Source organism: Fragaria vesca, linkage group LG6 (assembly GCF_000184155.1).
Source record: "Fragaria vesca subsp. vesca linkage group LG6, FraVesHawaii_1.0, whole genome shotgun sequence".
Lineage (NCBI taxonomy): Eukaryota > Viridiplantae > Streptophyta > Magnoliopsida > Rosales > Rosaceae > Fragaria > Fragaria vesca.
Genome location: NC_020496.1, coordinates 10,996,778 through 11,022,603, shown reverse-complemented (window position 1 = coordinate 11,022,603; position 25,826 = coordinate 10,996,778). Strand labels below are relative to the sequence as shown.

The 25,826-nt window shown below is 37.4% G+C and overlaps 4 protein-coding genes across 4 annotated transcripts; all 4 read right to left on the bottom strand.

The window, feature by feature from the left end:
- Nucleotides 1–4,627: 4,627 nt before the first annotated feature.
- LOC101292430 (protein ABCI7, chloroplastic-like) lies at nt 4,628–10,754 on the bottom strand. Its single transcript, XM_004302853.1, has 5 exons — nt 10,421–10,754; nt 9,672–9,761; nt 5,605–6,653; nt 5,216–5,475; nt 4,628–5,111 (listed from the first exon to the last, which is right to left on the bottom strand). The coding sequence occupies exons 3-5, from the start codon at nt 6,472–6,474 to the stop codon at nt 4,805–4,807; spliced, it is 1,437 nt and encodes a 478-aa protein (XP_004302901.1). The 5' UTR covers nt 6,475–6,653; nt 9,672–9,761; nt 10,421–10,754; the 3' UTR covers nt 4,628–4,804.
- A 1,070-nt stretch (nt 10,755–11,824) lies between these two features.
- On the bottom strand, nt 11,825–13,934 carry LOC101291545 (glyoxylate/hydroxypyruvate reductase A HPR2-like). Its single transcript, XM_004302850.1, has 2 exons — nt 13,412–13,934; nt 11,825–12,543 (listed from the first exon to the last, which is right to left on the bottom strand). Exons 1-2 carry the CDS (start codon nt 13,832–13,834, stop codon nt 12,025–12,027), a joined length of 942 nt encoding a protein of 313 aa, XP_004302898.1. The 5' UTR covers nt 13,835–13,934; the 3' UTR covers nt 11,825–12,024.
- A 3,781-nt stretch (nt 13,935–17,715) lies between these two features.
- On the bottom strand, nt 17,716–19,630 carry LOC101291843 (glyoxylate/hydroxypyruvate reductase A HPR2-like). Its single transcript, XM_004302851.1, has 2 exons — nt 19,208–19,630; nt 17,716–18,234 (listed from the first exon to the last, which is right to left on the bottom strand). Exons 1-2 carry the CDS (start codon nt 19,628–19,630, stop codon nt 17,716–17,718), a joined length of 942 nt encoding a protein of 313 aa, XP_004302899.1.
- Nucleotides 19,631–20,108: 478 nt separating this feature from the next.
- LOC101292137 (glyoxylate/hydroxypyruvate reductase A HPR2-like) lies at nt 20,109–22,156 on the bottom strand. Its single transcript, XM_004302852.1, has 2 exons — nt 21,641–22,156; nt 20,109–20,811 (listed from the first exon to the last, which is right to left on the bottom strand). Exons 1-2 carry the CDS (start codon nt 22,061–22,063, stop codon nt 20,293–20,295), a joined length of 942 nt encoding a protein of 313 aa, XP_004302900.1. The 5' UTR covers nt 22,064–22,156; the 3' UTR covers nt 20,109–20,292.
- Between the last annotated feature and the right edge of the window lie 3,670 nt (nt 22,157–25,826).

Sequence of the window (25,826 nt, the reverse complement as noted above, 5' to 3'; positions counted from 1 at the left end):
ACCGGGAACCAAGCCTTGGCCGGGTGATTGGTTACGGTCAGTATAGAGCTCTAGTCTGTCAGTCGGTACTTCATGGGGGATGACTAAGTGTTGACGAACCCATGAGTACGCATTTGTTGGTTACTTATGGGGGATGACTAAGTGTTGGCGAACTCATAAGTAAGAGTAGAGAAATGATTGTTTGATGTTCTTATATGTTGTCTTTTAAAATTTCTTGTTTTTAAGTATTTCCTGAACTATGCATTTTTGCAGGATTTCATTTTGATTTGGCTTGATTGTGAGTTGTTGCGTTCTTTTTAATTATTTGTTTCATTTATGATTTTGAGTGATTTTGAATTATTGTGTTTTTCTTAATTGCTTCTCTTGATTTCTCTTGCTTTTAGGTGATTCCTGAACTAAGTTATCAAGGCAGGAATTATCAATTTTAATTATATGTGATGTTAGGATTGTTGAGTTATTAATTGGGAGTTACTCATACGAGCTTTTTAGCTTACCGGGTTTGTTGTTTACAACCCGGTGCACCAATTCATGGTGTAGGGGTTAGACCTGCAGGTGATGATCAGCAGGGTTAAGACAGGGTTAAGGCTGGGTTTTTGACGAGATACATTTATTTGTATTTTTATGGTAGTTGTTTTAAGCTCTTGTGAGCGAAGTTGTTTATTACTAGACTTTTGGAAGTTGATGTAATTAAGGAGATTAAATGTTTAACTCGGTTGATGAATTTATCGACATTTACATTTCCAGTATTTGTTTTTAGTTTTTGAAATTTATCCATCGAAAATTGGGGTGTGACAAATAAATTTTAATATCTTCAATGTACGCTGTGGCCGCACATTCGAAGGTTATGCAAAGATATTACACCAGTTTTCTAAACGGTTTCAACGTTTTAAGTATTGAATTTAATGAACTTACCTTTTGATAACGTTCTTCTGAAACGTAGAGGTATTTTGCCTTGTCAGCCAGACGAGAATGCTCAATTCCTTAATATTGATAACACGTATCCATTTTGATTTAGATTCTAGGGCATCAAGCCTTTTCATTTCAATATTCTCTAATTATGATTTGCTTCAGGCAAAGAAGATGTCTACTTCAAATAATTTCTTCTGGAGACTACCAATTAACATGATAAAAGCTACCGATTTTATCATGTCTGGTGAATTTTGGAATGAAACTTCAAGTTTCTTAATGGAGGGATTATCGAAACTACAAGTTTGATTTATACATGAACTACTGGTTCATTTCTGAACCACTGGTTCATTTCTGAACTACCGGTTCATTAGGTACATGTATTTTCAAATTATAATCATGTAACAATTGATGAAATCAATTCCACGCTACTAATTTATCCTAGTGAATATGTCATGTAATTATGTGTAATTGCTTCTAGCAATTAACTACATATTAAATATGGTGAATATATTAACAACAGTCATTATGAGAAAGTATTTGGAGTGCCTTATAGACATACATAATGACTAGGTATGAAAAACCAGTGTCATTAGATTATTTTCCTTTTGTTTGATTCTGCTGGACCAAAGGAATTGACTGTAATTAAAGTGAAATAAATAAACCTAGCCTCTACATACTAGCCTACGGGGCACAATCTGAGAGAAATGTTGGGCTTTTAGGTCCCGTAGAGGGAGAGTAGGTCTACTGGGCTAAGAATGGTCTACCAAGAAATGCAATGTTATTAATCAACCCTTTCGGTAACTCCAATTGTATACGGGACCAGGTAAGCCATGATGAGGTGGTGGAGCGAGGCTCACTTAAGTACACATCCTCAAAAGTACTTGCCTAGACATCGCATCCAACTAGGTGAGCCTAGTTTGAGAAAAATTATAATCATTGTCATAGACTCAAGGCGACACATGATGAGCTTATGTTCTAGCTTTGCAGCTTACGTCGAGCTTCTAGCTCAATTTCATTTATATTCATGCTTGATTTAAGCTTCTGGCTTAACATCATTAATATTCACCAATGTAACATAAACCAGTGCAATATATGTTATTAAATCATAACAGACAAACTTAATGTGAAAGTAATTATATTAAACTAAAATAAATTAAATTATAACAGAAACAATTTAATTCTCATTGACATAATGTATATGCAATAAAATTGATATTTACTGAACCAATAAATGTCAACACCGTAGCGGTTACGTGCAAAATAAATTCATTTGCGTCATTAATTGCTTCCGGCAAAATGCGTCATTACATCCCCATAACAATTCATATAAATGATAACATAATAGAGAATTGATTAAATAAAACTGACGTAATTTATGCAGCGGTTAAGTATGTACCAAAGACAATGAGTACAAATCTCATTAATGCTTCTAGCATTACACATAGGTATTAAATTGGATAAATGCTTCTGGCATAACGTTTATGTAATAATCGCATAATTAAAAATCAAAACTCATGCTTCTAGCATAATGGATTATAATGACATAATTTAATTGGTATAACCGAAAATTAAACTCATATCGTCTATCGTAATTTGAACAATAATTTGACCCATAATGCTTGTACCATAACATATGGGTTATAACTTGGTAAATGCTTCTGGCATTACATGCCCTTAAATGCTTCCGGTTATAACGTCTTTATACATGCCCTTAAATGCTTCCGGCATTATATGCCCTTAAATGACATTGAATTTGATACAATTCAAAACTGTAACTAACAAAACGTATATATTAAGTCACAATTAAGTAACATAATCAGTGCTACGCGTCATTATGCAAATGACGTTACATTTCTAAATGGATTTTATTCAAACCTCATTATGAGCAATGTTAATTTGTATCACTAAATGCTTCAGGCATAAATATTCCATATATGTAACCGTTGATATAAATGACAAAATTAATGGTCCTACATTACCGGTTACATGCATTACTTCCAGAATGCATTCACGCTCTTGTGTTCGAATGTCAGAGAATGATAGTGGATTTGAAGTTCGTTCATCCATGCGCCTTTTGGTATGCACTACTAGGCATGCGATTGGGCTTATTTCGGTGGCTACTGGTCTCCCTGAAGATTTTTATGTCTTCTATTTCAATCACAAAACATGAACAAATTTATATACCACATACGTATTTATCATCTGAATAAATTAAGAATATAAATTTAGGTCTTCATGCATCGTATATAGATTTCAAAATGCAACCAAAGACAATAGGTTCATGCTTCATGGTGATTTGTTCATCATATAATCAAGGCTAGCAAATATGAATTGGAATTAAGATAAGAAAACGTTACTCATTGCAGAACGGATAATCTCCATCTTTTATGTGTAGAACAGAGAATGCCATTTGTGTAGCTACTCAGCCAATCCAAGAGCTTGGATAGATAATGATCCTCATATGGTTGATCATCGATTTCAGAGCTTTCCATGTCAATGTAGAGCGAATTCGATGAATCAAATTGAAAGATCATCCTTTGCTTTTAGAGCTTCACATGCAATAGAAAACAAGATAATATTAGAACTATTCGTGCTGATAACGTCTTGTAAAACAAAAAGAATAGATTGAGAAATGAGAGAAACAACCAAAAGAATGAGAGAATATGTATATCTTATTGAGTAGGGAACTATCTCTTATATAGAGATGAAGCCATGATGTAAATTACAATAACAACCCTAGTCGGCTAATTACAAGAATACCCACTAAGTAATAACTATTTACAACAAAACAAGTATTTTATAGGCCCACTGATAAGATCATAAGAGCACAAAATGGTTTTAACTTTTATTTGTATGTTATTTCCGTTTTTGAGAAGAACAATGTTTTAGTGAATGGAAGCCTCAAAAGTGTTCTGCTTGGAGTAAAAGTTTGAATCTTTTAATAAAGCAGGCAATGGAGTGGAACAGCACTTGAATCTGAGATCAGTGACTTTAAAAAGCTAGCATTTAAGCTGAAGAGAGTTTTCATGGCAATCCATTGCAAATAAGCAACCAGTAGGGCATTTTAGTTTGTGTTCCATGAAAACTCTTCCTACGACTATGAGAGCAAAAAGATTCTCAAAGTAATTGGCAGTAGAACATTATACTTTGCATTCAACCCACCTATGTTAAACATAGCACATTTGACTTCATCAACCGTAATGTCACTTGGGAGATGCATTCTGTTATGTGTACCTGCATTGAGAGCAAAAAGATTCTCAAAATGATTGGCAGCAATCTTTTTTAAGATTCTCAAACTAATAGGCAGCACACCGTGTCGAGTTGAAAGAGAAATTGTAGCCTTTTCTCCTTCTAACAAAAGGCGATCCTCAGTTCAGCACACTATGTCGAGTTTACTATAAACTGATCTAGAGGTCAGATTTCTTTCAAGGAAAGTGAAAAATTGTATATAACCTGGATTTGGAATTTGGTATTTAGGACAGGACAGTGCCTCCGCTACAATCATACTAGATGTCTTTTGGATCCTGTGAAAGCAATGGTTGCTTAAATTTTAAAAACATCTAGACACCCTGAACAACTATGGAAGTCTGAGATCAGATTTACCAGTTGCAAGCAACGAGGAAGAGACGAGAAGAAGGCATTAGTATTTACTATTTACTATTAACTTTCCACATTGTCAAGCAAAAATGCAACACACGGCCAACATAATTGGCAAAAGGAAAAACACAAGGCAAGCCATGGCCCTATAACTCCTATAAGAGAACGGGTTTGATTAATTTTGCTTGGGAAACAATTGGCGCATCAAGCTTTCCAGAATTTCATACCACACAAAATTTGTTCGAATAATCTGAGTGACAATTACATTTTCAGTAAACAATGACATATTATGTCTTAATTATGAGGATCCTTCCAACAATTCTTTAATTTGATTTTCTACTTTTTTCTTTATCCAAGCATAAGGTAATCCTTCAATCACCTCAGCACCAAAGGAATATACAAGAGCCTTTCTTGCTGCCTCTAAACTGATCCCCCGTGCCAGAAAATAGAAGAGCTGGGTTTCTTCTAGGTCACTAATTGCAGCTCCATGGGAACATTTCACATCGTCAGCAATAATCTGAAGATTTGGTTTAACATTTACAGTGGCACGGGGTGCAAGAAGAAGACTTCTTGTTAGTTGCCCACCATCTGTCTGTTGTGCGTATCTGAAAATATAACAGTGAAGACTTATGAGGGACAAACACAATGCCTAACTGTATTGTTGAGCAGCAAATGTGAACAATCTGATATTGTATGAAAATCACTTTACCTGTTAACCTTTACGTTCCCATCAAATACAGCTTTTCCTTCAGAGTGAGACACAATGCATTTATGTAGTTGCCTGGAATAACCTCGTGGATGATCCAGGACTATGCTACTATGTAGATCTTGGGTTTGATTACCAGCAGACAAGTGCAGTGTTGATAACTCGGTGATTGTGTCAGGTCCTAGTTGTTGAACATGGAGATTGTGTCTGCTCAACTTTCCGCCAGTGCTAACTTCGACAAGCTCATACGTACTAGCAGATTCCTGGTTAAAAAAACGAATCAAATCTCCATTACTAGAGTCTTCTCAAAGTATGGATATTTACACAAAATTTAACAACCAATTCACCAAGTAACAAAAAAAATAAAGAAAAGATAGAGCAGAAGAAATTACCTGGCGAACAGAAGTCCACTTGATGTGGGCAGCATTTACAGACTGGTTCTGAACATAAGAATGCTTAACTTTCCCTCCTTCTCCAACCCCAACCTCCAAAACAGAGTTAACCCAATAACACTTGTCCCCATCACCACCTAGGAACTCCTCAATCAAACCAATTTCCCCTCCCGCTTCCACCAACACAAGCACCCTTGGATTCGATAATGGCAGTTTATGTGACCTAATTTCACCTCCTTCATTGGAAAAGTAGCGCAAGCATATAGGATTCTCTACCTGGCACCCTGCTGGAACATAAACCACAGTCAAATCCGGCGCCCCAATTCCATTAATGGACCAAAACAAGTCTCCCTGAGAGCTACTGGACAGAAACTCAGACACCCTTTTCATGATTGTTTCGTCTGAAAGCTCCATCAAGCTACCAACATAAACCCCACTCGGCAATTCGCTCAAATTTATTGAATTCACAAGGAACCCATCGACAATATCCAAATGGGGAAACTTGGTATCTTCCGGTGCGGTTGGAAAGCTGGGTGGGCGAGATATTGGAGTGATTTGAGAGCTTTTGATGAAGGAGGTGTCTGTGAAGCGATAAGGCTCATCTTTGCGAGTGGGCCATGGCGTTGAGAGGACGGTTTGAACAGAAGAGTCTCGGAGGTTTTGGAGAGCTGAAGAAGAGGAGGAGGGGAGTGAGTCGTCGAGGGACTCGGCGAGTTGGTGAACGAAGGGGTCATAGGCGAGCTGTAAAGTTGAAGAAGAGGAAGAAGGAGGTTGGAGGGGGGCTCTGGTTTTGGGTTTTGGGTATTTGGGTGCGGAAAATAAGGGCAAGGGAGGTCGTTGAACCTGGGGTGTAAATGCTATGGCAGCCATTGCAGGTGGGGCTGCAAATTTTGTAGAAAGAAAGTTCCAAATTCCTTTGCTCTGCAGTTGAACTGTGGAAGTCTTTTGCTCTCTCACACGGTGCGAAACACAAGCAATAAAGTTTCTTAAATTAATATATCGTCAATCCAAAAGAAGTTGATCCTCCTGTGCTCATGGTTCCTGGAAAACTGAAAAATACACAGTTTATGGAACTTACTAGTAGGTTTTCCATGGTCATTTGATGCAGAGTAAGTAGAAATGAGTAAGACACTAATACCAGTAATTCATATTAATTGTTTTATGTACATATATTAGTTCCAGGTGATTTACTACTACGCAACTACGCCATAAGTGTTAATCTCTTCTTGAGGTTAAGAGTGAATATATCACTAAAAGCTTTAATTTTAAAAAGCTAAAGACTGAGATTGCTAAAAGAAAACTAAAGATTCAAAACCAATTATAAAAATCAGATTACCTTAACAACAAAACTACTTGTAAACCCAATTTACATTATGATCATAGAAATAAAAAGCTTTAATTTTAAAAAGCTACAGATTGAGATTGCTAAAAGAAAATTAAATTAAAAACCAGTTTACATTAACAACAAAAGCCCCCCTCTAAATTCTTTCAGGTACTATCAAACAGAGAAATCAATAACTAAATCAACAAAATAGAAACATAAACTGAAACGACCCGGTCCCAAATTGTACAAAAGCATTGTTATGAGCCGAAATTGAAATTTCAAATACGAAATATATGAGCAAGTAATTCGGTGTAAAAATAAAGATAGAGAAAATGTTCGCAGCAGAAATAATTTACATTTTACAAATAAAACCCAAATGGAATTCAAAAGCTACTTACAACAGGAAAGCCTTTTTTTTAAATAAGTCAACCAAAGAAAGAAAATCCTACTCTGAGCTGCACACAACCCAAACTCTTCTGGAAAGGAAACTAACAGACCTGGAAACACAAAATACATTGTGGGATGAGCAAACTAACGCTCAGTGAGTGACTCTAAAAACCAAGTAAAGATTGATCACAATGTCAAGAAACAGCCACAAAGTTGAGAAATTGAGAACACGTTACCAACTAAGCATTCTTCAACTACAATCTTTCACAAAATATGTCACGGCAACACCGAGATATGGCTTATACAAGAACTCGTAATCACTCATTTGAAACAAGATCAACACTATGATCAAACAAATCACAGAAAAGAACCCAGCTGCCACTGCAAACTTATTAATCACTTGACATGCCACTGCATGCTCAATAAATTAGATATCATATGGGAATGCCACTGCAACCCGTAAACTAAAATATATTAGGAATGCCACTGCAAACCTTTTAGCTATGTCTTGGTTGTTTCAACCCGAGCTACCTAAGCTCAATGATCGTGCCTTTACGGTCAAGTCATAAGTAATAAGCACATTGCCAACACCCCCTCTCACTAAATATATATAATTTTCATGCTCCCACCGCACAAATCGGGAAATCACACACTGACATCATATCACTGCAAATACAATAAAAACCATTGCACTCACGAACACAAATAACAACAGCAAGTAACAAGGCGAATAAACTCAAATCGCATATTCTAATCATCACTTATTTAAAAGACTGAACCAAAAGAAATAAATAAATTCAAAGAGAAAAAATAACTCCAAAGAGCTCTATTAACCACCAATCATAACAACAACAAAATTAAACCAACCAAACAGTAACTGCATTTGAAAATAGAAGACAATTAGTTGGCCAAACTAAGCAGCAACAAACTCTATCACCCTTGAAACAAATGATGCATACTAGCAGAGGAACCCAAACCCCTTAAGACTAAATTCCAGGAGAAAACAAGTAATGGAACCACCCAAATCACAAACAAGCAACAAAAAAATCATGCTTAAAGTTCAAGCAACTAAGACTAATAGAGAAGAAAACTAAAATCAGAAGTCACTCACAATAGTACACACAATCATCTCAATTTAACACGTATGAACTGAACCAAGGAAAATCATAGCAAAAATATGTTTAAGACAGAACATCCACTCATCTCCCAAACAGAATAATCCCCCTCACCCAATCCACATCGAATGGCAAAACTTCATTCCTTCCTTCTGGAAATAAACCCAGCATACAAAGAAACCAAATTCACCTCTTCCTCTTGCCGTTTTCTCATTCCCCCATTTTCTTTTCTCTCTTTTCCCTTCCCTCCTCTGTCTTCTTCTTTTCAACCTGACCTCCCTCTAACTCTTCTCCCTCTTTCTTCTGTTCTACTTTCCTTTTCTTTTTTCTTCTGTCACCCCTCTTCTCTTTCTTCACTCTCCTTTCCTTTCTTCTCCCCTCTCTTTCCTCACTTTCTATCTTCTTTATTTTTTGTTTCTGTTTTGGCTTACCCACCATCAACACCAAATCCTTCTTATCTTACCACAAAGATAAGAACAACCAAAGCTAAACAAATATTTAAAGTAAATACACACACACACACACACATGATAATCATATAATATTTTTAACTAAAGAAAACGATACCACAAAATAAGAAAAGAATAAGTATTTAACCATGAAACTAGAACTTGAATACACTAAACACAAGCATCGAAACTGGGTAAGGGCATCACATAAACACTCTACACATGACTCACCCAAAATCACAACACGTTATCTTATCAATAACAGCTTCCAACACCCCTACATAATCAAAAAGCAACAGAATGAAACAACTAAACAGCAAAAACAAAACCAAAAACAGGATTATAAACATAATAAAGTTTTTTTCAATATGAAATTGTGAATGGAAGTCATAATGTATTAGCAGAGAGTTCATGTTCAGATAGGAAAAAAAATTTGGGTGACACAGTAAGAGTACAGTGAGTATACTGGAGTTATAGTTATTATATCGCAGTATTGTACTATAATTATTAATCACTTTTCAAGTTCCTTACTTTTTTCCCTCATACAATTTTTAAAAATGGGACTCGTAAATATCAACAACAAAAAAAAACGGCTCATTAATTTTTTTTTCCAATCTAAAAGTTTACACAGCATAGACCAGCTACCATATAGCCTGATATGTTACCGGTATTAAAAACAATAGCAATCAGGGAAGTCCAATATTAAAAGTGTATGAGTACCCAATAACACAGAAAGCATAAATACATTAACTATACATCAAAATCAGACAAAGAATTTGAGCAAGCACTTACCTGAAAAGGAATAAGAGATTAAGACGGTGCAACACAGCAGCAGCAAAATGAGGTGTAGACTTTGTGCATACGCTCTATAGGATGATCTTCCTGTCCAATAAAAACAAATGGTCACTTACAATCAATGCTGTAATGAGGATGCTATGAGATAAATGACTACCTGCAAGCAATATGAATGCTATCAATGCTTTTCATAGTTTAATTGTATATATCTATGTCTAAAATTCCAATTCTCTTTCTTTCTTGTTTGAGCAGGAAAAGAGCGCAAGCTAGGATGAAAATGTCACCTGGGCTAATTCTTACACACACACAAAAATTCAATGACACCGACAGTGCGAGAAAGTACTGATATCTTTTGATCTAGGCCTTTCGACACGATCAATTTGTTCCTCGGACATTGTAAGTTATACAACAAACACATCATTCTCTATAGTTCTATTGATAAACATTCAAAAGAATACAATCCTAAATAGAGAACAATTCACTTCAACTTTGACATAGGGAGGGAACAATTCAGTAATTCAATTGAAAGCCTATTAAATATTAATAAACGAAGCAAAGCAATTCTTCTTGTCCTCTCTCAGAATAAAATGATAGATAATGGATCAGAGTAACATTGAAGAGGTATCCATCTAAGATCAATTTTCTCGACACTGGAGTGAGCAATGGCATGGGCAAATTCCCTAGCAGGTGATAACGCATATAACCCAGAACACAAACACAAAGCTCATTGGAGTAAGAATACGGACCTGAACAGTCCTGGCCGACGACCAATCACTTAGGAAGCAGGAGTTATGACTTGGATCCTTGAAGACAAGGGTTGGTGGAGAAGAGAAGTATTTGACCGAGAGAATGGGCACTTCACTCAAGTTTGGCGTTTTATCTTTTCCGGAGTTATCTGGGTAAAGGTTTATGAAATAGATGAGGTCGGTTGATGGCGGCCAAGGTCGATTGAAGGTGACTGAGGTCGGTTGATGGAGGTCGAAGAAGAAGATAGAATTCTCTTTTTCTTTTTCAATTAGGGACAATGGTCATATCCGGCTAAATAATATCAGGATGTCCAAACACAACACCTCGTCAGATAGGAAATTATTTATCCTATCCGTGTATTATATCCAGGCAAACAGACGGCCCCATTTTGAGACAAGGATTTGACCGAGAGATTGGGAGTTCGAAACTTGAGTTATCTTGGGTGGTTGATGTTTTTGTATGTTTGAATGTTTAATATCGTTTCGAGAAGAAAAATGTTATAGTGAATGGAACTATGGAACCTCAAAATTGGTCTTGTTGCATTACAAGTCAAATGAAACAGGCAATGGAGTGGAACGTAAAGGAATCTGAGTTCAGTGACTTTGAAAAGGCTTACGTTTATGCTGAAGAGACTTGTCATGACAATCTGTTGCAAACAAGTAACCAGTAGGGCATTATAGTTCGTGTTCCATTTCACAAATTTCGGATATTTAGTCTGGTCTAATATTGAAAATTAGGAATCCATACAGTTGCAGACTTGCAGCTATAGTAGGTCCTCTTCTATGCAACATATCACAATATGAAACACAATTTAGCACTCTTTGTAGAAAGGTATGTCGAGTTCAAATAGAAATCTAGCCTTTTCTCCTTCCAAGTTCCAACACAAGGCCCTTCCAGACATTGACTCTATACTCTGCCTAAGCTCAGTAATGTAGCAGTACCACATGAGCTCAATATGCAGCCAAAGCAGACTCGAGGTCCATAAAATCCATGGTGCTCTCCCTCATCTCAACATTACTGCATTACTTACTAAAACATTGCTTGTCATTAGATTTATAGGTTTCTCATAAACCATTCTCTCCTCAATGTACCCTCCAATTTAAAGCCTACTTTCATACAGGTGAAACCCGCCTTTCACTCGAAGCTTGGACGCTAAAATATGTCCTTGGATTCTACTTACGAAATATTTTCCGGACTGGAATTTCACTTGAATCTAAAAGCCTCATGCGGCGGCCACTACATCTGAACCAAATATTATTTATCGGGTGCCCATATTTTAGTGCACTGTTTTGATAATCTCCCAATCGTGTTTGCTACTTAAAATTCATTGGCAAAGGTTCATGCCACTGCGATACCGCAAACAAATTTGGTCAAGTCATAAATGAAAACCGAAAATTGAAATGGATGGATGAATGGGTACAATGCGGTTATCAATAAACAAACAAGCAAAATATGCCATGAGATAATTTCAATAATGGACTAGTATCAATCAGCTGTTTCGACATGAGTTTGCCAGTCCAGAAACAATGATCCTACTTATTGAAGAGTAGTGCCAGATCAGGATGATACCTGCAATGGTCTGCAAGTACGGATGTTCAAACTTTTAAACCACAGGTGTCAACAATGGTTTGTTCAAGAAATGAGCCTCAAGATTCCCAATAACGAGGTCAGCCATTGCATTGCGAGTTTCTGTAGTGGCACTTCCTACATGAGGCAAGAGCACCACATTTTCAAGTCCAAACAGCTGCTCCGGTACATTCGGTTCATTCTGATACACATCGAGGCCAGCTCCACCTAATCGGCCTTCTAGCAGTGCAGATACCAACTCAGGTTCATCAACATGAGGACCCCTCCCAATGTTAATGAGAACACCCTTTGGCCCCAAAGCATCAATGACTTCACGATTGATAACATGGTGGGTTTCTTCAGTAAGTGGGCATGCAACAACTAGAACATCACAGTGGGATGCCAATTCCACAACAGTAGGATAATACTTGTACTTTAAATCTGGTTTTTCTGTTCTTGTAAAGTAGGCAATGGGGCAGCTAAAAGCCTCAGCTCTCTTGGCAATAGCTTTGCCAATTCTTCCCAAACCGATGATACCGACTGTTTTTCCGGTGAACTGAAATAAAAGAAGAACTATTACAAAAGGGCCTCCACAATCTATACCAGGAATACAGAAGGGTTTAGAAAAAGAAAGAAAAAAAATGCATGTCAAATGATGAACTTGACATTTCATATTAAAGCTACAACTATGTCGAATTAAGTCAGTTCCTATAGCAAATATTCAACTGGCAGGCATAATCAAAGGCTAGTAATCGGAAACCATCAAGATATCATACTAATATCTGTCAGAAATATATTACACTTAAAATATACAAATAACACCTTGGGCGTCCTGAAATTTTAATCTTAAAGCTTTCCATCTTATGGTTCCATTTCCATCTTATTTAGCACAAAAGCAGCTAAAAGAAAAGTTCCAAAGGTCCTAGATTCCGAATGTGCAACATTTTTCTCCATGAAAGGCAGAAGTGCGGAAACATTTACACAAACTATTCAGCACTAAAGCTCCATAACAGTAGCAACACACAGAAGAGCACAATTACTAGAGAAATGCACTGTTCAAAAAATATCGATCTACCTTTGCACAGAGAACAGAAAAAAAAAAAAAAAAAAAAACAACTACCCTGATATGATTTTGCATTCTCTTCCTCATACACTACAGAAAAGAGCGCACAATCCTCTCATCTGAACAGCAACGGAGACATATTCACTGAGCAAACTTGCCACTGAGTACTGATTTGAGACAACAATAGGTAAACTTTTCACCTGAATCATTATCTTGGTATTCCAATAGACCCAACAACTAAACAGCAAAGCGATAATACTACAGAAGTACACTAACCAAACAAGCAAAGCAAACAACCCAATTGAACTCATAACCAACAACAACCAATAAAACAGTGATCAAGAAAAGAGAAAAATGAAACCTTTGTGGTCAACTTGTAGTCACCCTTCTTCCACAGCCCACTCCTGACATACCGGTCACTCTCGCAAAGCCGGCGCATCACCGCCAGAGTCAACCCAATAGCAATGTCGGCCACGTCATCGGTCAACACGTCGGGGGTGTTAGTGACCCTCACACCCTTTTCCTTGCAGTACTTCAAGTCGACCTTGTCAATCCCAACGCTGTAACTGGCGACGATCTCCAACTTGGGCAGAGAGTCGATCAACTCGGCGTCGGCGCCGGCGGAGGCGTTGCCGACGATGGCGCGGATGGAGGCGGCGTGGTCCTTGATGAACTGGGTCTTGTGGGGAGCGGTCCAAAGCTTCAAGAGGTTGAAGCGCTTCTCGAGCTCTTGTTCCAAGTAAGGGGACATTGGGATTGGTAGGAGGACACCTATGGACTCCATTGTTAGGGGTGGTTTTGGAATCTGGGTTGGGATTGCTTTTGGATTGCAGCGACTCCCAAAGGTTTGGAGAGGCTGTGATTTGTGAAGGTGGAGTTTATTGTGAAGTGGCAGAGAGACTCTGACTAAAAATGGTAGGTGTGTTTGTGGTGATCAGCGAGAAACGACAAATGCAAATGTCGCCGTCGGCCGTGTAGGATAAAAGGGATTAAAGCTCGGCTGAATTATTGATTATATAAGAACAGAGGAATCTTTCAGAACAATAAAAATTTAAGCAGTAAAAAAAGGTAAGCAGTAAAACTAAACTACAAGAGTCGACGATGCAATTCTCACGGAGACTAGACGGTCTGTCACAAAGTTAGCTTCATGGTGAATATGTCGAAAGTACACAACTTGAAAATGAGATGCTAGCCACTAGATATCTTGGATTAAAGATTGAATGCATTAGGGTGCCATAGTTTTTCCATTCAGATTGTATATAAGAAGCTTTTTGAGTCACCTTCCACCACTGCATGAGAGAATTGTTATAACCACGTTGTGTGTAATGACTCTTTAAAGCTAGTAGTTTCACCCATAGACACCGAAGTATCTTCAATACGCTCATAGCAACTATTAACGGATTCCCATTTTCATCTCAAAACACAAACTCAATATGCATCATGTACTCATAATCTATATATCGAATATTTTAAATTTAACAAGTATACTTTATCCTATATTTACTTATATGGAATCTTGTAGACTTTACTACTCTATCTTGCACAACTATAAGAAGGACACACAGGAGGAAAAATGTTATTTAGCCATCAAGAGGAGATGCATGTACAGATGGGCATGCTTATGCTTTATCATTTTGATACATTCCACGGAGATAATGAGCAAACCAAACATGTAAGTAAAGTTTAGACAAGACACCCAACGAGGTTAGTCGGTCTAGTGGAAGCATGTTAGGCTACAAATGAGGCAGAAGCTGTAAAGATTCTCTGATAATAGGAGGTCTTTGGTTCGAACCCTAATTTGTGAAAAACATCATTTGAGGAGAGGCCACCTAAAATTGCTCCGGTTCCAGAATGGTAGCTCTCCCAGCCATCATTTTGTAACCAAAAAAAAGTTAAGGCAAGACAAAATGTATGTATAGTTTTTATTTGCTATGATAGTGTGTGTGTGTGGTCCCTTTCCAGAGTGGGATCCCGCTTTGAAATTAAAGAGCATGACTCCTTATTTGGCTCACTTTCAGGTTGTATTTCTATGTCTCAACCGTACAATGTCTAAAACACAATGTGTAGATCATTCTTACAAAATTTCATCAAACACAGTGTGAATAACGACCATTCTAACAGCAAGTTATTCAAAGATGAGGATTAATAAACCTCAAACAAGATGACTTAGCTGTTATCAAAATGAAACATATATTGCTGAAATGGAACTGGACAGTGCATGTCTTTGTCTTGAGATTTTCCGGTGAGTTGGAACTCAAAACTCTTTGAAATACATTCCATGATTCTCCACATTCAGGCAATATTCTCACAAAAAGGCTGGATAGACTAAAACAACAATGAGGGTCTATTTATTGTAAATGTTTCATGTACTAGTTCTCTTGCTTGTGTTTGGTGTGTCCGGACTCCGGAGGCCAAGTTTAAAGAGAACAAGGCAGTAAAAATCACTAGTGATACTTTAGTAATCTCTTCATTCTCTCAGTCAGGTATCCTATTCTATCTGCCTGCAAGCTGGGCTATCGCAAATCCTCAATTTGGCCAGGTTTTCGGTCGGTTGGTTCTGGTTTTAGACAAAATTGTCGATGGTTAATTGGAGATGGTAAAACTGTGTGTTTTTGGAAGGATAAATGGCTTCAAGCTCCTATTTTGGAGACTTTGGGTATTTCAAATTGGTCTTATTTCAGCAATCTTCATGTCGTAGATTTTATATTTCTCATCGTTCATGGCAGCTTCCTCCCTTCTTTTGCCAAACTTTTCCGCTCTTGGCTAGGCAGATTTCAGATTTGGCACTCCCTCTTATTGATGAGTCAGATATGTTTATTTGGGAGCCCTCTACCTCCGGTGAGTTGACTTTTTCTATTGGGTATGAATTTCTGAAACACCATAACACTGTCAAAGATTGGGCTTGTAATGTATGGCGATCATTCATCCCACCTCGTTACTCTTTTTTTGTCTGGAGAATTCTTTTTGATCGGCTTCCAACTGATGATAGAGTGAAAATTAGCGGAATTCCTGTTGTGACTATCTGTCAGTTATGTTATTGTTCTGGTGAGACATCATTGCATTTATTTTTACAATGCCCTTTTTCCCAACGGGTCTGGAGATGGTTAGCTGTTCAATTTGGCACTTCTTTATCTTCTTTCAACTCCCTGATAGATTTTTGGAAGAGCTACTATCGAAAGCCTTTCTCCTCGCAGCTTTTTAATTTGTGGCTAGCAGCTAGCATGTTTACTTTCATGGCTCTATGGAAGGCTCGGAATAAGCTAAGGTTTGATAATCGATCCCCAAATTTCTATACAATGTGTTGCTCTATTATGGCATGGATTCGTCAAATTGGCATTTTTGCTCCTGGTCACTATAAGGGTGTTTTTGATGCCTGTTTATTGGCCTCTCTTGGAGTTGCTCCTAAAGGTAGTAAGGCTCCTAGAATTCAACATGTCTTATGGCAGCCTTGGTTTTTTCCTTAGATCAAAGTTAACACAGACGGTTTAACAAAAGGCAATCCAGGTCCAGCAGCTTGTGGGGGTGTGTTTCGTGATGCCTCAGGTGGGTTTTTAGGGAGTTTTTGTCATTCGCTTGGATGGACTTCCTGTTATTCTGAACTTTATGATGTTATCTTGGCAATTGAAATTGCTCACGATAAAGGGTGGGTCTACTTATGGTTGGAAAGTGACTCTGTTAGTGTGGTAGCTTGCTTCTCTTCCAGGTTTTTTTCTCCTCCGTGGAACTTAAGAGTTCGTTGGAATAACTGTCTTTCTATAATTCGTCAAATGAACTTCCGTTACAGTCATATTTTTAGAGAAGGAAATATGGTAGCTGACAAGATGGCAAACTTGGGGTTGTCAAATGCTTCATTTACTTGGTATGATAATCCTCCTACTGAGCTTCATGGTTTCTTGCAAGCGGATTATTTGGGTATCCTTAATTATCAGTTTTCATAGTGGGAAGATTGCTTGGTTTTTTATGGGTAGAAGAAACAATGTCTTTTTGTATGTTGTTTTGGTTTGTAATTGGAATGGTTTGGCCTAGTCCCCCATTCCTCTTTTCACGTAATTTCTTTTATTATTTTAAATAAAATTTCTGATAAGGGACGGGCGGTGGGTTCCCGGTTGTAGCGGTCTCCTTTAGGGTAGAGTGGGTGCTCTGTCACTCACCAGACTGCTACAGAGGAGCTGATATCACCTAATCTTTTGTCAGTATTTTATAAAAAAATAAAAATAAAAAATAAAATAACAGAAAGTTCTGGGTAATTTGAATTGTTGCAAATCCATCCATGTTTTTTTAAGTCAAAAGGGGATAACTGGTTTGACACTAACACCGTAGTGTTTATTCTGCTATATAATTCTCTTAATAACCGGGTATAGTTTAATAGTTGGTATCACTATATGATGGCTGCAGATTTTTATTGTATTAAGCCAACCAAAAAAGAAAATAGAACAAACTTCTCTACATCCATCGGGGCAATACCGGCATAGGAGTCGAAGCTACGAAAAGATGACTGCACAAATGTAATGCAACATGCCATGAGAAAGGGAAAAAAAAAAAAAAAAAGGCAAATGAAGTCGGAAGAAAGGAAAATCGATATAGTATAAAGTGGTTAACACAAAATTATACAAGGAAACACAAAATGATACCTCCCATGGGCTTTATATACAGATGCTCAAACTGTTAAACCACAGGTGTTAACAATGGTTTGTTCAAGAAGTGAGCCTCAAGATTCCCAATAACAAGGTCAGCCATTGCATTGCAAGTTTCTGTAGTGTCACTTCCTGCGTGAGGCAAGAGCACCACATTTTCAAGCCCAAACAGCTGCTCCGGTACTTCTGGTTCATTCTGATACACATCGAGGCCAGCTCCACCTAATCGGCCTTCTAGCAGTGCAGATAACAACTCAGGCTCATCAATATGATGACCCCTCCCAATGTTAATGAGAACACCCTTTGGCCCCAAAGCATCAATGACTTCACGATTGATAATGTAGCGGGTCTCTTCAGTAAGTGCGCACGCAACAACTAGAACATCACATTTGGAAGCCAATTCCACAACAGTCGGATAATACTTGTATTTCAATTCTGGTTTTTCTGTTCTGGAAGAGTAGGCAATGGGGCAGCTGAAAGCCTCAGCTCTCCTGGCAACTGCTTTGCCAATTCTTCCCAAACCGAGAATACCAACTGTTTGTCCAGTGAACTGAAACGAAAAGAAAACTATTAGAAAAGGGGTAACAATCTATACCAGGAAGACTAAAAGGTAAAACAAAACTATATATGTTTTTTTTTTTCCTGCTGCCATTTGAAGAACTTCACATTTCATATTAAAGCTACGACTATCTCCAGTTCAAATATTCAACTGGCCGTCATAATCATAGACAAGTAATTTGAAACTATCAATAAATCACACTAATATCTACCAGAAATATTTTACAAACAAATACCTTAAGAACACCTAGAGCATCTAGAAATCGTAATCGTAAAGACTTGCCATCTTATGGTTCTAATTGCTTTACATGGCTATATAGCACAAACGAAGCTAAAAGAAAAACTCCAAAGTCCTAAATCCAAATAGGCACATTATTTTACATGAAAGGTAGAAATGCAGAGGTAACTTCACCAACGCTTGAGCACTCAAAAATCCACAACAGTAGCAACGACACAAAACAGCACCAGAAGAGTACAATGATAAGAGAAATGCCCAGTTCAACCTATACCAATCCCCTTTTCACAGGATACAGAGAAACAAGCACCAACCATAGCATGTAATTTCAAGAACTTGGTTCCCACTAAAACTACTTTGCATTCTCCTTTTCATACATTACACAAAGCAATGCAGAATCCACTCCAAAGTCCAAACAAACCCAGGATTTCTTCACAAATCAAATGTACATCATAGACCCCTATATCAACCAACACTATCATATTTCTTGCTGCCTGCTGGGTTGATATCATCCTAACATCAGAACAGTTATAGTTCATGGACGAAAATGAAAAGCCTAGTAACACACATATTGGTATGAGCAATGCAGATATCTTCGGTGAGCAACATTGACCCACAACTATTTTGCACAAACACTATTCCTACCCCTGACTACTGATTTGAAGCAAAGTGACAATATCCAAAAGTTCACAACCAATAAAACAGTGATCAAGAAAAGAGAAAATGTAACCTTTGTGGTCAACTTGAAGTCACCCTTCTTCCACAGCCCACTCCTGACATACCGGTCACTCTCGCAAAGCCGGCGCATCACCGCCAGCGTCAACCCAATAGCAATGTCGGCCACGTCATCGGTCAACACGTCGGGGGTGTTAGTGACCCTCACACCCTTTTCCTTGCAGTACTTCAAGTCGACCTTGTCAATCCCAACGCTGTAACTGGCGACGATCTCCAACTTGGGCAGAGAGTCGATCAACTCGGCGTCGGCGCCGGCGGAGGCGTTGCCGACGATGGCGCGGATGGAGGCGGCGTGGTCCTTGATGAACTGGGTCTTGTGGGGAGCGGTCCAAAGCTTCAAGAGGTTGAAGCGCTTCTCGAGCTCTTGTTCTAAGTAAGGGGACATTGGGATTGGTAGGAGGACACATATGGACTCCATTGCTGGGGGGATTCTCATAGGGTTTGGGTTGCTTTTGGGGTTTGGCTCCTCCAAAATGTATGGAGTGTGACTAGCAAGAAATGGAGGTTGTGTTTTGTGGTGGTCCAAGAGAATTGCTGCTTTTTTTTTGTTCTTTTAAAAAATTTATTCATAGTTAGACGACTCTTACATCAAATCATTCAAATGTCCACATGACATCAAATCATTGAAACGTCCATATGAAACCACTCCCTACAAATGATAGGTACCTTAGCTCATCAAATTATAAGTTTGTTAGCTTTGAAATAGATGGATGAATGGGTGCAATGCAACCAATCACTAAACCTTGCAGTCTTGCACTCAAAGCTTGGACGCCAGAAAATGCCCAATACTTCAGAAATAGTTTCAAGACTGGAATTCCAATAGAATCTAAAAGCGCCTCCTGCTGCACTATATTGAAACAGATGGATGAGTGTGGATGTAATGCAAACCGATCACTCCAAGAACCAAGCATGTATTTTAACTTTTAAGATGCCAGGAGGTTATTTCAATAATGGACTAGTATTATTCAGCTGTTTCAACATGTTAGCCAATCTGAAACAATCATCTTAGCTATTAAATACAGTAGTGCCAGAACAAGACGATGCCTCCATTGGACTTTATATATATGGATGCTCAAACTGTTAAACCACAGGTGTCAGCAATGGTTTGTTCAAAAAGTGAGCCTCAAGATTCGCAATAACAAGGTCAGCCATTGCACAACGAGTTTCTGTAGTGCCACTTCCTGCATGAGGCAAGAGCACCACATTTTCAAGCCCAAACAACTGCTCTGGCACTTCTGGTTCATTTTGATACACATCAAGGCCAGCACCACCTAATCGGCCTTCTAGCAGTGCAGATACCAACTCAGGCTCATCAACATGATGACCCCTTCCAATGTTAATGAGAACACCCTTTGGCCCCAAAGCATCAATGACTTCACGATTGATAATATGGCGGGTTTCTTCAGTAAGTGCGCATGCAACAACTAGAACATCACATTTGGAGGCCAGTTCCACAACAGTAGGATAATACTTGTACTTCAATTCTGGTTTTTCTGTTCTGGAAAAGTAGGCAATGGGGCAACTGAAAGCCTCAGCTCTCTTGGCAATTGCTTTGCCGATTCTTCCCAAACCGATGATACCAACTGTTTTTCCGGTGAACTGAAATGAAAGGAAAATTATTACTAACGGGGAAACAATCTAGATGAGGAAGACAAAAGGGTAAAGAAAATACAGATAAAAATGTCCTTTTTTTCCTGTCAATTGATGAACTTGACATTTCATATCACAGCTGCAACTATGTCCGATTTAAAAAGTTCTTCAAATATTCAACTGGCAGGCCAAATCAAAGGCTAGTAATTGAAAACTAACAATATATCCACTAATATTTTTCAGAAACATCACACAATCAAAATACCCTAATAACACCTTGTGCATCCAGAAATGGTACTTCTTAAAGACTATCCGTCTTATGGTTCCATTTGCTTGACATGGCTATATAGCACATAGCCAGCTGAAGTAAAGCTCCAAAGGACCTGAACTCAACCGTGCAGCAATTTTCTACATGAAAGGTAGAAGTGCAGAAGCAATTACACAAACTACTGAACACTACAAACTCCACAACAGTAAGAATGACACAAAACAGCTCACATGCATAAGAGTACGATAATTAGAGAAATGCCTAGTTCAACCAATATTAATTCGCCTTTGCACAGAAAACAGAGAAACAAGCACCAACCATACCATGTAAATTCAAGAACTTGGGTAAACGTCCTTTCTGTGTTAACAATTAGTAAACTTTACCACAATCATAAACTGGGAATTCAAATAAACCCAACTAAACAGCATAGTGTCAGGGTTGACTTCAATAATTGCATATAAGAAAAACCAAATTAAAAAAGCAAGCAAATAAGCAAACCAAGCAACCCAATTGAACTCATAACCAACAACAATGCAATAAAACAGTGATCAAGAAAAGAGAAAATGCAACCTTTGTGGTCAACTTGTAGTCACCCTTCTTCCACATCCCGCTCCTCACATACCGATCACTCTCGCACAGCCTCCGCATCACCGCCAGCGCCAACCCAATAGCAATATCAGCCACGTCATCGGTCAACACGTCGGGGGTGTTGGTGACCCTCACACCCTTCTCCTTGCATTTCTTCAAGTCGACTTTGTCCATCCCAACGCTGAAGCTGGAGATGATCTCCAACTTGGGTAGACTCTCGATAAGCTCGGCATCGGCTCCGACGCCGCCGTGGCCGACGATGGCGCGGATAGAGGTGGAGTTGTCCTTGATGAACTGGGTTTTGTTGGGGGCAGTCCAGAGCTTGAGGACGTTGAAGCGCTTATCGAGTTCTTGTTCTAAATAGGAGCATACGGGGGAGGGGTAGAGGACATCTATGGAGTCCATTTGGGGTTGTTGGGATTGGTTTTTGTGCCTCTCCCACGGTAGAGACTACTAGAGAGACCAGACGCTCGGAAAGGTTCTTGTAAAACTGGCCGTGATGCGCTGGATAAAACTGTCGTGGACGCGTGTGTGGAGGACAATAACCGCGATAAATTTAGGTTTTTTTTTTTTTTTAAACTATTACCCGGCCGAACTTCTTTCCGAATGCCCCCAAGATTAGGGTTTTAAACCCTAAACCCAAGTTCGGACTAACTTACAAAATAATTTCAGTGACCGTCTATAGGTGGTCAAGTTACACCTAGGTTTGAAATTCTGCGACGTTAATTGAAGTTAGATTTAAATTTAGAAAAATGCTAAAGATACTAAAATATTATACAAAAACTCTATATAAAATGATGTGGCACATACCACATCATCATGTTAAAACTAATAACTAATACTTTCCTCCATGTCTTAATAAAATGTAAAATGTTTGATTTTGAATAGATATCAAAAAATAAAAATCACAAAATCTAAAATAAAAATTACAAAATCAACCTCTATGCATCTTCCCATTTAGAACCCAAAGTCTTTCCTCCAACATTGTTACTCAACGTTCATAACTAAAAAAAACATTGTTACTCAACGTCCACTCGTTCTGAGTTCCAACCCTTATGGGAATGGAAGTATCCCCAAATCCCAAGAAGCACCATAGCCTCTATGATCATGGTAATTTGTAGAGCAACTCTTTTGTTCGCATAGAGTGACAAGCATTATTTACGAAGACCAAAGTCAAGTTACTAATATTTGAGTCCTATTTTTCTGAAATTTGTATATTAACCTAGATTGATGAGAAAAGTTTCCAATGAACAAACGAAAAATCTCAGTAACACGGATTAACGTACATATATGTCCTACGGCTGTGTATGTTTGATGATTAGTTTTTTGATATTCTAGGTTTTTTTTTTATAGTTTATGATATTTCTAGGTTAATCTCATCAAATCTTTCATTCATATAAAGAAACTAATTATTATTATTATTACATTTTAGGGTTATTTATTAATTTAAAAAATGAATATGCAAAATGTCAATTGAATGTGATGACATGGAGTTGCCACATATGATGCCACATAATTTGGTATTAGATTTTGGTATAACTTTTTGATGTATGTAGCACTACTCTTAAATTTGTTCTTGGTGGCCAAACAGAAGAAAGCGACTCCTGACATAAATTAGTTTGTTGGCCTAGAAAACCTTTAAGAAAGATAATGAGATTTCAATCAGAAAAACTAACGACTAGCACTTTTCGCTTATTTCATTTGGGGACTTTGCTTCTCTTTATTCTACAGCACTCCAGTTGCTTGTATTGTGTCGACTCTTTTGCTCAAAGATCTAAAAATCATTCTAGTGAGTTGCGCTACTCCTCCTGTTGGTTGGGTATTTCGTAGGCTTGATGAAGTAGGGTTTGGGGGACTATTTAGATATTCAGATGGCATATTCAAGGGTGCATTTGCTCATCATGTTATTGTTAATAGTGCATGGATGTTGAAATTCTAACAGTTATTGAGGCTTTTCGTGTTGCCTATGCAAGAAGTTGCACCATATTTGGCTTGAAGCAAACACAGCTCTGGTGGTCCATTATTTCAATTTACTCAATTTTATACCTTTGAGGAGGTTGAAAATAGAGTGGTTGAATAATCTTCATTTTACGCAAACCATTAATTTTCGTGTTACTTACATAGGCACACAACCTTATGAGAAATTAAATACACACCTCTAATATCTTAATACACACCTCTAATATCTTAATACACATCCCTTACTTAATACACACCCCTTACTTAATACACCACCTATCAAGTTTTTCATTTCAGTATTATACTTAATACACATCCCAAACTGCCTAAAATGCCCTTAATTTATTAAATATTCGTTATTTAATATAATTAATATATATTTACTATTTGATACCTCTTTACATATTATTTCGTCTAATTTTTGTTAGAAATTTTTGGTTATCATCGTTCAATTATAATCAAATGATTATTGTTATATCCTAACTCCAAATCACCAATACAAGTTTTCAAAATTCACAAGCTAGTACAACTGTAAAAGTACAATAGCTATTAAACATTGATAGCTAGTTATTCGATAAAACATGTCATGATAAAGATACAGTACTTGACAATATAATCTGCAAGATCAAACTAAAGTTGATAAAGATGCAGTACTTGACAATATGATCTGTACGTAAGATTAAACTAAAGCTGATACGGATACAAAAAAGAAAAAAGAAAAAAAAAAGACAACCCAAATGAATTGTGGAGAAGAATTGAGGTTAGGTGAGAAGACGTGCTTTCGACGATTTTAGGGTAGAAGACGTTGAAAGAATACTTCTAGAGTGTATTTTTTTTTTTAATAATAGATGTATGTTTTGGTCATTTAGCTTACTTATAAAATCTCAATAGAAACATAAAACAATAAGGGTGTGTATTAAGAGATTAGGGGTGTGTAGTTAAAATTTCTCCAACCTTATTCAAAATTATTAAAAGAAAAGTAAAAGATGAGAGAGAGAGAGGGGGAAGGGGGGGGGGGGGGGGGGGCGGCTAAACCAAAGCCTCCCTTTGTGTAGTAACAAGCATACACGAACGAACTATTTATAAAGATATTGCGAAAAACCTAAACGGTCACTATTACATGATGACAACATGAAAATATATAAATGGAATGAAACGAATTAGGATTGAACCAGACTTTCAATACTTTTAGAATTTTATCAAGAATAGACAAATACACATAGACTTTATTAACAACAGTGTAAAGCTCGCTCCCTCGAGAAAACGTTACTGCGATACTTTTAAAGTAGTCCATACTAAAAAAAATCCACTAATGCATAGAGTTACAGCCAGGTCAAGTAGTGATATACATCATTATCACTTTATAAGTCTTTCAAATGAACTTGATTTTACAACTGATGAATCTATTTTAAACAAAAATGAATCCAAAGTGAAGGAACAACACGCCTTCTGATTTCTTCTTCAAAAACACTGATCTCAAATCACACAGATGATAAATAATGTAGTGAGCATAAGCACAAATATATCAATGAGTTTTATAAAACAGTTTTGTAGACTATGTAGCAAACAACACAATAGATTTTTCTGTTGTAAAAAACTCAATACATTCTAAATTTTTGATGCGTATATATACTGATACAACTCCCCCTCAATCGGATCTCATTGATCACTGATTGAGATACACAAGGAAACTTAATTTGAAAAATCAAATCAGTTAAAGAAGATAAGATTTAGAAAATCATTTTCATATTAGATGCATAGCAACTAGGGACGATGGATAGTACAATTATCTCTGGGCTACAACCCATACACTTTTTCTCAAAATTTCAAATAAAATAGTAGATAAGCAGGTATATGAACCAATAGCCCAAGTAAAAATTAATTAAAAGAAGTCAAAACCTGTTATATTATACTAAATGAAGGATTGGAATATACACAAATCATGTTCTACATATGCCACCTCCACCTTTTATTTTATTTAAAAGGAAAAATTTCAGTTCACTCCCCTAAACTTGAGGTATAATCAGTCCGATACCTCATCTTTTTTTTTAATCAGTTTCATCCCTAAACTTTCAAAATGACATCAATTTCGACCAAAATGACTAAAATAGCCATTGTTACGGTTTTCCCTCAATTACAGCCTTCATTACACCCCAAAAGCATAAACCTAAAGATCAAAAACTTAATCNTTTTACCCTCTCTCTCTCTC